Consider the following 13215-nt stretch of genomic DNA (forward strand, 5'->3'; position numbering starts at 1 on the left):
GTGCTTGCTAATAGGGGGTCATATGATTGTTGGGCTTTTCTCTGTATCTACTGTACAATATAAAGCGCCTTGAGGCGACTTTTGTTGTGATTTGGTGCTATATAAATAAAATTGAATTGAATTGAATGTATACAAGCTTGAGGGTCCTTCTTTCCCAGACCTTACCAGAGCAGATGAAATGCAGTTATGAATGGCCCTTACCAACCTTCTTGTCCCTCATGAGACAGAGCACTTTAAATATCATGTCCTTCTCGATCATCTGAAAGTAGACCAAGCTAAACGATTAGCTCTTGCCTTTTCCTATGTTTCTGACCCATACACTCAAGCCATCAAAGCCCTTGATGAGAGTTATGGGCAACCCAGACAATTAGCATTAAAAGAGCTACGGAATATATTGGAGCTTCCTCCAATCATAGCAGGTGATGGTCGGACTCTGGATAACGTCGCTCTCCGTTTACAAGCTCTAGTTGGTTTGCTTAGCACTATGAGTGATCAATGATGGACAGAACTACATTGTGTCCCGCTACATTGTGGGCAGACATTCTGAAGACAGCAGCTATAGTGGTAAGCCAGGTATACAGCAAGATGGAGTTCAAAGGTAGCTTGTTGGGAAAAGGTGAAGAAACGAGCAAAACCGTAAAATAAGCAGCATCTGTCTGCACATCAATGATACTGGAGACTGCAAAGCTAAGTGCAGAATTTATACATTTAGGAGCTGGATAAAGTGTTACCTGTTTTATTTTTTTTCTGTTATTGAGGACAAAAAGTTTTAAAACAAGGCTTTTATGAAAACACTGAATTTAAAAAATGCAGGAAACATCCTAATGATCCCCGAGACTTTTGGGAAAACACTCTGTGGACTGACACACACTTTTGCAAGGCATGTGCCCCATTACATCTGGCATAAAAGTAACGCAGCATTTTAGAAAAGGAACATCATACATACAGTATGATGATGGTAGGTGATCTGGGGCTGTTTTGCTGCCTGAGGACCTGGATGACTTGCTGTGGTAAATGGAGCTGTGACCTTTGCTGTCTACCAGTACATCCTGAAGGAGAATGTCCGGCCATCTGTTCATGACCTCAAGCTGAAGCGCACTTGGGTTCTGCAGCAGGACAATGATCTAAACCACACCAATAGTCCACCTCTGAATGGCTTAAGGAAAACAAAATGAAGACTTAGGAGCAGCCTTGTCAAAGTGCTGACCTGAATCAGATTGAGATGCTGTGTCATGACGACCGTCCAATTCTGCAAAATGAAAGAGTCAAAATTCCTCCCCAGCGCTGTAAAAGACTAATTGCCAGTTACTGCAAACACTTGATTGCAGTTATTGATGCTAAGGGTGGCCCAACCAGTTGTTTCTGGTGCAATTCAGTTTTTAGGAGTGGCCCATGATCAAAGTAGCCATTCATTTTACTTGAATCCTTGCTTATGTCCCTCCATCTATTTTCTCACCACGTTAATGTCACCTTCCTGTTTCTCTTCTTCACTCTCTCCTGAGGACTTCAGTCCCTCTTTGTGCACTTCTCCACAGCTGGTCCTAGCAACACCAGCCTCCTGTGACTGCAAAGCCTTGTTATTAGTTGTTGCTGGTATTACTGGTGATGGTTCAGCAGCAGAAGCCTTGACTGCTAATGATTTTTTGCTCCACATTTTCACCATTTCTTATACAATACACTTTGTTCTACAAGGTGCATGAGCGCACAATAGTTGGTTGGACAATACAACATAAGTAATGAAAATGTACGAGTGGATTGCTATCAGTGCTTGAAGGGCCCACATAATGATATTTTACGCTGCTGTCCCTATTTCCACAGGGTTTCCTCGGTGGATGGATTCTTGCGCTTGAGTTGGCAAAGATATAATCCCAGATGTACTTCCTTACGCAACCCTCTAAAGTTTCCTGGTGGCCCACTGGGTAATTGCTAATAATTAAGCAACTGACAGTAACGTATGTGCCAGCCAGGTTGCAAATAAGTATCTAATCCAATAGTAATTTTTAGTAGAAATTAGTAATGAATGAGGTAAGAGATCTCAAGGTTCTCCCAGCAAGAAGACATGTTTCCCACGGACTCTTTAAAAATAGCCTTAATAAAACAGAACTTATTATTTAAGTTTGAAAAGTCAAGAAAAAACAAAGACATGAAATTAAGGTTTATGTGGCTGTTTTAAGTGTTTAAGCGCTAGTTTTGAAATCATACTACTTTCACTTCACTTCTTTCACAGTCGTAGTGAAACAATTTTAACACATAAAGAGTTTCACTTTAACAAGTCTACAAGGTGCTGTTCTACCTGCCGTTGGTGGCTGGCATGTTAAGTAACTTGATAAAGAGTGCAAAGGGAATTGAAAAACTTACATACTCATAGTGGCTATTGTGGGGTTTTACAGTTCCTAATATGACATGTCAAAATATGTGACCAATCATTTCGCCAAGTGTGGCGGAGCGTGGCTGTAGGGTAGGCAAAAGCACCCGCAGGGCATCTGCAATCATGCCTCGCCGGGTTAAAAGACTGAACTGGGTCCTGTCATGTCGTTGTTGTTGTGGATATGTGTGGCTGGCAGCTGGGGAGCAGCAGCCGTGTAAGTGTGTGAGTAGCCATCGAGTGAAATAAAATAAAATGTTCCAGTATGCAGAATCACGGTCGCATTATGCCTCATTCCTGCTACACCCAGTTTCTACCATCAGTAAAAGCATCCACATTGTGTTGCTTCTGTGTTCTTTTCTTTGAACTCTCTTCCATACGTCACACTAGATATGATAGACATAAAGATGTGCTACATAGGGCAATGGTAAAGCCTGAATTACCTTACGACATGGAAATGACAGAACACTGAACACACCCGGACTGGTAGGTTCTTAGTGATATTTAATTTTTATTTTATTACATTTTAGTTTAATAGAGAGGCAGTCTAAGAGCAAAGTGTTCTATTGGGATGAAACAGAGATCTTTAAGATAAGCTGGAGCTTGATTCTTAATGACCTTATACATGAGGAGAATAATTTTAAATTATATTCTAGATTTAACAGGGAGGCAATGAAGAGAAGCAATGTGGAAAAAATATGCTCTCTCCTTCACTGTTGGTGTTCCAGTTGCAGGATTTTGTATCCACTGAAGGCTTTTTAGGAATTTTAGTAATTATTATTAAAAGTATTGATTGTAATTTCACCTCTGCACATCACCATCGAGATTTTAAATCAGACAATCAATTTGTGCTTGGAGTGCAGACTTTCAGCTTTATTTCAAAATTCAAAGCAAAAGTTTTGTATCTGTTTATTATCTGATATTAGAGACATTTCTATACATCACCCAATGCTGTGTGTCCTCCACTGAGATGCTCTGCTAGGCCTTTACTGTTTGTGGGTCTCTTTGTCTTCAGTTTTATCTTCAGTAACTTAAAAGCATGCTGTATGCAGTCCTTGGAGAATATCCTTTCTTTATTTGAGAAACTCTTGGGTTGTTATGCTTTTGCATCCATTATCTATTTGCATTATGAAGTGCTGGCCAGCCAATTCTGCAGCATTTGGCTGATTCTGAGCTGAGAGTATAAACCTGTACACTTCAGAATTTGTCCTTGCTATATCTATCAGCAGTGGCATCTTCACAGTGGCCCTGACCTCATGAGCTGTATCTTCCCTTCTGCATATGTTTGTCTCGTCATCCTTCTGGTACAAGTCCATCTTGGTTTCTCCTAGAGTCGTCTTCTCCTTCTTTCAGCTGCTTGGTTTAGAAATCATTACAGTGGATCATTGGCCTCCATTTCACCCTGCCCCGAGCACCCAGACTGTCTGGATGTTAGGACTCTTTTCTTCCTGTCTTCTTGTTTTTCTGCCTTGCAGCTCCATCTTCAACATCCACTCTCAAATATCCCTCCTCTGCACGTATGCAAACCATCTCAGCCTAACCTCACTAACGTTGTCTCATCCACCTTCACTATCTCCACTCCTTGCACATGTCTCTCTCTCATTCACATGCATTTATTCTGTTTTGCTTCTACTGACTTGCAGTCCTCTGTCTGACATCTGTAGAGCTGTTTTTCAGCAGGAGGCCACACTGCTCCTCACTGATAAGCTTTCCCATAACTTCATGGTATGGATCATCAGCTTTATCCTTCTGTAGTCTGTAGTACTAATCATCTGCACTTACTGATTCACTAACTCTCCTCCATCCGTCCTCACCTTCACCTTGTGTGCTAGTCAGAAATTACTCTAACTTGAACACAGCGGTGACCTGATGGGTCTTTATCCAAACTGTGCTCAAAGTCAAGGCCGCATTTGTTGTTTTATGGCAAATTCTGATCTGGCCTCCTTATTCCTGTCACGGTCCCCGTGTCTCTCTGGCTGGCCCACGCTGGCTACAGGTTTTGTTGTTGTTCATTTTGGTTTTCTTTCTCTCCTCCTCCTCTCTGCCTGGGTGGAGCTCATTACGGGCTCTCGCTCTTGGCCCACGCACCCGTGTGATGATGTCCACCTGCGGCTGATCTGAACGGTAATTAATTAGTAGTGGAAATAATTTCTGGTAGCATCACAGAAATGTAGCAGTGACAATAATACTGTATGCTGTAATCGTACTGGGCAATTAGTGATACAAACAACTGTTTTATCCTGTGAATAAAAGTATATGTTTTTGTCAATGTACCATAATAACAGAAGCGAAACACAATATTGTGTCAGGACAATTTACTATTTATGCACAATAAATAAAGGAGCATAGCGCGACAATTTCTGTTCAGCGCCAGACTTGCTTGTAACCTATATCACCAATTATGTTATGAAAATGACGCATTAACTACAACAGCAGACTGACCTTTGTGGAAATGCTTGGAGCAGACTAACCTGTGAGCTGGAGTGTTCTGGGACGTTATATTTGATCTTTGAATGGCTGCAATCCAGGCCATCCGTCGCCTCTTTGTTACTTCGGAAACATGGCTCGAACAATTTCTCTTCAACGACGTAATCCGATAACAACCGATCTCTTTACCCGTCGGCTTCCCGTGGCTGTCATGCGACCGGCTATTGCAGTTAATAATACAACAGCTTCTTGCCATTTTTGTGTTTCTTTTTATCGCTGTGTGACTGATTTCAATTGAAAGCCTGCGTGCGCTAGTACCTCTTGCCACGAGTTCCCAGAATCCTTTGCGGTTTTACCCTGAATGACGTCACATTTTCAATCTCTATATAATATGCATGTTAAATTTTATATTTGGGGTAAAATATCAAGTCTTTTCAAGTAAACCGGTTCAAGTCCAATTCAAGTCCCAGGTCATTGGTGTAAAAGTCCAAGTCAAGTCACAAGTCTTAGAACATTTTTTCAAGTCAAGTCTAAAGTCATAAAATTAATGACTCGAGTCTGACTCGAGTCCAAGTCATGTGACTCGAGTCCACACCTCTGTCTAAACACTTGTGTGTCTGTGTTCCTTCCTCTGTTTATAATGTGTTTATCTGTAGCCAGCTGTTTTTCTTCTATGTGGGTTGATGTCTGACTGTTTGGAGAAATAAAACTGTGTCGTCTCTAATCATGTTGCTAACATGGTAACATTTTATTTCATGTGGTTACCTTTGCAGGATGAGAAGAATCAAAAGCAGTCAGTCAATACCTAAAGCAACTAGTCCTTCAAGTCTTCCAGTCACAGTCAGAGTCACCATCCCAGCAGCCTCTAAGAAAGAAAACTGTCGACTTAATGGAGAGAAATAAGAAAAGCCTTTCCCTGTTTATTCTGCTGCCTGTGCTGCTGCTCTGCAGAAGTGATGAGTGTCCCAGGCTTCCAGAGAGTTAGTCTTTATTCCTCTTTATTCATGTTTAACTGATTTTAAGATCTGTTGTTTGACATATTTACTCATTTCTCATTCATCTCTCCTGTTTTAATTCTCACAGATCTCACTTGCTACACTGACTACAATAGAAACATCACATGTTTGTGGAACAGCACGTGTATGACTGCATGCACCATACATGCTCAGTTTAAATCTCGACGCCTGTAAGGAGCTCAATCACAAAGAGAAAAGCTCAACACATAAATACTCACAATATATAAATCACACTGTCATCAGTAACGCCATCTGCAGCAAAGATCGAATTAATATTTTTTCTCAGTTCTTACAGCGCTTCCTGTGACCTAAAGTCTGTAGACGATCTCCAGACCAGCGCTAAAGAAGTGCTCCCTGATCTTTGAAACGACAAAGCACTGTGAGTGTGTAAAGAAATCAATTAGTTTTCAAGCCCAAGATAAAATCATATATCCTATATCTCAGTTTGTATTTAATTAGAATGAAGATCTAATATTCTAAGAAAGCCTCAGGGGCAGTCACTGCATCTCTTCCAAATAGTTTTTTATCCGGTAAGTCAGTTTGACTAAAATCGTGAATGCTGGGGAATCATTGCATTAATGACTTAACGCGCCTAAAGGTTGGATTGTTGTATTTGAATAGTATTCTTGTAAAATGAGCTATCATGTCATTCTCAGAGAAACTCAAAGTAACACTCCTTAAATGTACTATTTTCATTTTACTAATCTTCTGATGCATAGTCTCTCTGTTAAGTTCACTTCCTTATGTGCTTTTTACAACTAGTTGGTTGGACTATTGTTTACTAAATCATTGAAGTTGCCAACAGCTTCTATGCTCCTCTGTCAAATTCAAATTTCAGTTTCAGCTTCCATGACCTAATCGCAACAATGAAGCAGATGTAATCACTTCCTTCATGCCATCCTGTCACAGTGAGTGAATCTAGTATAAATACTGGCTCTTTGTGATTTACAGTGCGAGCTATTCATGGTGACCTAAAACAACTGTGTGTGTGATCTTGCAGTAAAGGTGAATCCTCCTGCAGAGCCAAAAGTCAACTTCACGTCTGTTTCCTGGTTGTCCCAAGTCCCCGAACATGAAAGGATCAGTTCATACAGAAGTGAAGTCGAGTGGAAGAAGCAGGATCAGTCATGGAGTGTAAGTTTAGATTTTATGACACAATGTGAACAAGTTTAAGTATAAAGTTGAGATCATGAAAGTTCACATGTGAAACAAGATTCGTTCTCAACCCCGCACTGGTTTCTGTGTGTCAGGATCCCGCTGTGCACAGAAAACGTGGCATTCAGTGTGAGCAGGAGTGCAAGGCAGAGCTGGAGCCAGATTTGCTGATACAAGGCGAGAGGTACGAGGCACGAGTTCGTGTGCGGTCTATTTTTCGGCACCGCGAGGGAGCCTGGAGTGACTGGAGCCCCACTGCATCATGGGAGTCACCAGTAGGGAAAATAAAACCACCATCAGGTACATTTATCTCAAAATGTTTTGTTAACATAACATACCAATGTCAAAATCTTTCCAATTCATTTGCTGTGCACTCGGTGGCGGCAGTCAGCCACTATCAGAGTCGGTGCGATCGGTGCCCGCTATCAATACCTTGGGCAGATACTCCAGTTGCACGGTAAGCCGGTGGCCAGTGTCCAGCTGTCGTCATGCCCCAGCCTGCACAATGTAGCTTGCCTCAGTGTGTAATGTGTGAATATGATTGTAGCTTTGTCCTTAGGGCTAGAACTATGGCTTTACATATCACAGTTCATATGGAAATGTTTGGGAAAATGTTTAAGTTGAACACAGCATGGGGAGAAGCATTGTGAAAAATGCTCACAATCTTCAACATCAAGGGAAGGAGTGGTAATGGCTCGCCACTAGGTCAGTGCAGAGGTAGACGTGGCTGCGCTGAGCTCATCAAGGGAGTACGGGATGCAGGTAGCCCGATGGCGATTGATGATACGGTGCCTTTTGTTCTAAGGGTTCCCAGGTTTGAACAGTATCATGTATCTCAACATGTCTTGACTTAAGCGATGACTATAAATTCAGTGCAAGGTATATCACGCAGCACGGAGTCACTGTAGTCCACCTGATAAGAAGCAGATGATGGGGAGGAAAGCGGCAGACTTATAGCAACAATAGTCATAAAACAAAAGGCACATTTACTTGGCGGTACTACATAATTTAACTTGCACCTAACATACAAGGGTGAAGCTGGTCCATTCAAGTTAGCTTGTCACGAATGATTTCAAAACAAGAGCCGGTTGATGGTAAGTCCTAACATCGAGTGACTACACAAAAAATGCACAATAACAAGAATAAGTTACAACTGATTATCCAGATTAAAAGACTGTCCCTCTGATGCTGAGTTATGAGTGTTTAGTTTCCATTCGGTAGTTTTTCATGGGAACATAAAATATGCAGTCCATATGGGGCACCAGTGCAAGGCCTTGAATGGGCTAAAAACCAAAAGAGACTTATCATAGAGGTCCTACAACACTTAGAGGGTTGTCATATCAACAACTCAGCAGCTTCATGGCACTGGCATGCATGGCTGCTGATGGAAATAGTTAGCTGGTCTTTACTGGTGAATGCTTACAGAGCAGCTACAGCAACAACAATACTTTCTTTTCTGATTCAGTCAAATATTATAAACTCACAGGATGGGCCTGTAATGACCCAAAACGTGCAGCAAAAGGAACAGAGATGTTCATAAAAGGACAAATCGGTCACATGACCCCAGCCCAACATGGCGTACTTTCACTTAGTGAAGACAGACAGAAGAAAGACCCAGAAGCAAACAGCAACTGAAGGAGGCTGCAGTAAAGGGAAGAAATGGCATTTTGAAGCTTTCTGACTTCAGACAGTCACATACAAAAGATTTGCACTCAAGGATTAGTAATAATAATTAACTGAAGGGCATAACTGAAAATGTCTGTATTTTTATATTCCATGCAAAATTCATCCTTAGTCTCTTGAATAATAAATCACAGTCACATCTTGATTTCTATTAAAATTCACTGTATCGGCTGCAGAAGCAAACTTGTCTGTGTCTCATGGACTTGGCTGTATGACCCAGTTTTCTCATGTTTCTGAGCCACTGTGACCTGATCTGTCCCATATTTTTCAGGTAATACGTTTGTTGTTCCTGTAACGATAGTCGGTGTGGTGGTGTTGCTGGCAGGCCTGCTCTTAAGCACTCACAAAACCACCCGGTACGTGAGCACAGACACAAGTTTTATGGCAAATAATATTATTATCATTTCTTCTATTTTGAGTTATTTTCTTACAACTCTGATTGATCTTTAATTTTTTAGGGTTTACATAATAAAGAAAATCAAAGGTCCACCCATACCAGACCCAGGAAAATCCTTCCTGCGAGAAATCCAGGTACGAACCGCAGATATTTCCTCTGTTATAACAAGTTATTATTCCATGCATTAGATAATACTGTGGCCACTTCAGGGCAGTAAACATAACATTTATGAAATACTGTGGTGAATTTGTTTGCAGGAAATCAAATTATTATCATATATTCAAAGCTGTGTTTTAGCCAATAGTTTTAGTGCAATAGTGACTCTTCTTAGTGTAGGGTTAAGAGTAGAGTGCTTCATCACAGTGTTAAAATAAAATGCTGGATAAGTTCATGGGAAGTCTATTATACAATGATTTAATTTTCGTTCAGTACAGTTTTATTCATGCAGCACCATTTAACAACAACAGTCACCTCACATTATTTTCTCTGTTAAACTGTTGCCTGCTGGGAACAAGGCTCACCGTATAACCACAGAGGTGGACTGCATCAGGGTCTAATTTTCATGTCTAAAAATATTTATTTAAAAAAACCTCTGTAAACTAGCAGGGCGCTACAGAGAGTTTAAGGAGTCTAAAAGCAAAACAAAATAAGCTAATGTAGCTTCAAAAGCAGATGGACACAACATGTACCATAAGAAGACAGAGCATTGCAGATAGCTGTGAACTCTGTGGGAGGTGGAACCAGACAGACAAAGTGACTCACTAATCCAGCCACAGACTTATGACCTTTATGATCCAAGCAACTCAAATTCAGTAAAGTTTGAGTGAAGCACCCCAAACAGCTGATGCTTTCCTATTTAATCCCATTAAAGTGCAGATTGATAATTTTATATATTTCAAACCTTTGTAATCTCTTCTGTTCTGTGACTTTCTCTCCTCCAGAGTGGGTTCTCCAGTGAATACTTTCACTCCTTCTTGAAATCAGTGGAAATGATCAATGTAGAATTAACCTCACCTGTGGATGCTGCTGTGGCCTACAAGCCAGATGAGAAGATGGTGTTGAACAAAGGCAGCTATGACTCCACCAGCTCCAGCTTCACTAACCCAAGTTACTCTGAGCTTTGTAGCCCTCCTCCTATTTCCTCACTCACTGCTGGGAATCTGAAGCCCTGTGCGGTTGACACGCCTTATGGTCCTGTTGGTACTCAGGGTGAAGGAAAAAGCGCAGAACAGGAAAGTGATGAAGCGAGAGAGAAAGAAAAGGAGACGTTAATGCTGCTGCTCAAAGGCAGCAGTAACAGTGAGCCAGTGCAGGTGATTTCAGACTACGAGAAAACTGAGAGGCTCGACAATGATCGATTTAGGCTCCAGAGTCTAGATTCAGGCATGTGCAGTTGTGCAGAGGTCAGTGAAGAGAGCATGGAGGCAGATAGCATCAATATGACTGATAGCCATGATGAAGAACCTGAGGCTGAGGAAGAGAAGGAGGGAGGGAATGAACAAAAGGCAGATTTTCAGAGGCTGTTTGGAAGCAGCGGAGGTGTGTTTGGCAAGTCTATCCAGGTTTGTTCTGATTATGAGCGAGTGGAGAAACAGCAGGCTGACAGCCCGGAGCTTCCCAGCTTGGATTCAGGTGTTAGCAGTGGGGGAGAGGAGCAGCTGAGTCAGGATGAGGGCATGGAGGATGCTGATAAGTCCACTGAATCTACACGCTTCCTGTTTCCACCTCATCCTTCCAGTGCTTTACCATGCTCCCTGCTCTCTTTTCCACAACTGCCTCTGAACTTGCCTGGGCCACGACTGAGTCCAGCTTTGCAGCTCCAGCCAGGTCACATGACACAGGGGTTTGCTCTGATGTCAACAGGCAGGTCGGTGGAGCCCTCTGGTGATGGATATATGCCAGTGAAACAGGAGGAGGGCTGAGAACAGACAGCAGGCTCAACTAGCAGGACAACATAGCATGTAGCACTTGGAGGAGTCATCACAGTCACTCAGTTCTCAGGAAAATGTAACATCACATAAATCTTTATCCACTTCAGTTTTCAGCAACTTTGACAGTTTCATGAATGTATTTTACTTTTGTTTTTTATATATTTATTCATATATCAGAACTGTTCACTATAACCTTGCTTTTAAAAGTGAATTGTTACATCAGATATTTCTACTGTTAAAAAAGAAATGTATTATCTAATGAAAAACTAAACCGAAATTAATAATAATGTGGTTATAATAATAAAAGTGTTTGCATTTTTATTGTGTTTTTAGAGATCATCTAAATGGCATGTAGCTTATTGTACTGAAACAAATGTTGGTAAAGGAATGTAAGTTCCAGATAGCTGAGATAGTTGTGTTATCTGTATAGTGTGTGAACTGATGTCATTTAGAGGGCATCATGATAATCACATATTAACTATAATCAGGATATTTGAAAATCAAATGCCTAGATATAGACTGGTATAGATATGTCTTGTGAAAAATTTGATATTGTGCCAGCCCCAAGGACAACAGCAGAATAATAACAGAGCTGTGTCTGTCGCCATCATCTTTCCCGTGTCAAATAAATATTAACATTTCTAACTTACATTTGAATGGCAGCTAACATAAAGTTTACTTCATAACATTACTGATCTATATAAGAGCTTGCATTTGTTTTGTTTTTTAAGAATTTTACTATTTTTTTAAATAAATATACATACTCAACATCTTTAACACAAAGTTGTTCCTGTGTTTTCTCTGGGTTCAGAAAGGGTGGCCATGCCCACTCTGATCGATGTCGGGAGACCCGCCTCTTCCTTGTCCCTGTCGTTTGTCCAGGGTTGTGGGGGCGAGGCATAGCTGGACTGGCCATCGGGCATACCGGGCATTTGCCCGGTGGGCCGCTGGCGATTTTTTGTTTTTATGGGCCGATGGATTTTTTTTTTTTTTTTTTAGGAAGGGTATATATAATGAAAGGTGTTGGATTGGCCAATTGGTCATGATCGACTCTGGGCTGGACCAATTACAGCCGAGGAGGCCGGATGCACCCCCCTTGTTTAGCAATCACGTGATTTTCGCGCATTGCATGCCGGGAACTCGTGGCAAAACAATCCAAGTACCGCATCAAATGCAAGCATTTGCAGCACCGCAAAACGTTCATTCTCCGGTTCCAATACCTTCTTGTTTTTTCTTTGCCGCACAAAAAAGGAATGTACAAAACAAAAGGAGAACAATGCCGGTCCGTACAAAGACAGACTCGACGAAAAGACAAAGAAAAGATACGAGGAAAAAATCAAAGGAGTGAAAGGGTCAGACCCTTACGAGCACACAGAGGGACAAAAGACGTTAGCGTGCTGCCCAACTTTCACCACGCTCAGATTTATAATTATACGGTTCTTGGAGTGAGTGCATACACTCATGAAGTTTAGTAACTTCAGGTCACTGCAACAAGCCCAGGTACAGTTTACCGACGGATGGGTACAGGACCTTGAAATGCACCGTGTAGAACGAAAGACCATCGTACGAACAAAGGTAAGTTTACCAGTCTCACAAATCGTCGTCATAAATACACATTCGTTAACCGTTTATTAATATAACCTTTGAGCTCAACGGTAATTAATTAGTAGTGGAAATAATTTCTGGTCCATAATATTGTATGCTGTAATCGTACTGGACAATTAGTGATACAAAACAACTGTTTTATCCTGTGAATAAAAGTATATGTTTTTGTCAATGTACCATAATAACAGAAGTGAAACGCAATATTGTGTCAGGACAATTCACTATTTATGCACAATAAATAAAGGAGCATAGCGCGACAATTTCTGTTCAGCGCCAGACTTGCTTGTAACCTATATCACCAATTATGTTAAGAAAAATGACGTATTAACTACTACAAAACTCTGACCTTTGTGGGAATGCTTGGAGCAGACTAACATGTGAGCTGGAGTGTTCTGGGACGTTATATTTGGTATATCCAGACCATCCGTCGGCTCTTACTTCGGAAACATGGCTTAAAACATTTCTCTTCAACGACGTAATCCGATTAAAAAAAAAACGATCGGCTTCCCGTGGCTGTCATGCGACCGGCTGTTGCAGTTAATAATACAACAGCTTCTTGCCATTTTTTGTGTTTCTTTTTATCGCTGTGTAACTGAGTTCAATTGAAAGCCTGCGTGCGCTAGTACCTCTTGCCAC

General features: G+C 41.3%; 1 protein-coding gene across 2 annotated transcripts in view; it reads left to right on the top strand.

Annotated features, from left to right (window-relative positions):
* LOC102311533 (interleukin-2 receptor subunit beta-like) overlaps positions 1-11072 on the top strand; it is a 39181-nt gene extending 28109 nt beyond the window's left edge. The window contains exons 1-6 of one of the 2 annotated variants that reach the window (XM_042227387.1): positions 6687-6716; positions 6809-6942; positions 7059-7263; positions 8918-9002; positions 9105-9177; positions 9985-11072. In XM_042227387.1, coding sequence (XP_042083321.1) covers positions 6701-6716; positions 6809-6942; positions 7059-7263; positions 8918-9002; positions 9105-9177; positions 9985-10965 — 1494 coding nt within the window. In that variant the 5' untranslated portion in view covers positions 6687-6700 and the 3' untranslated portion in view covers positions 10966-11072. Of the gene's footprint in view, positions 1-6686; positions 6717-6808; positions 6943-7058; positions 7264-8917; positions 9003-9104; positions 9178-9984 lie in introns of those variants that run through there. The other variant, XM_042227386.1, reaches the window with a different exon arrangement.
* Positions 11073-13215: the final 2143 nt, after the last annotated feature.

This window comes from Haplochromis burtoni, unplaced genomic scaffold (genome assembly GCF_018398535.1).
Source record: "Haplochromis burtoni strain Fernald_Lab_line unplaced genomic scaffold, NCSU_Asbu1 Contig_258, whole genome shotgun sequence".
Taxonomy (NCBI): Eukaryota; Metazoa; Chordata; class Actinopteri; order Cichliformes; family Cichlidae; genus Haplochromis; species Haplochromis burtoni.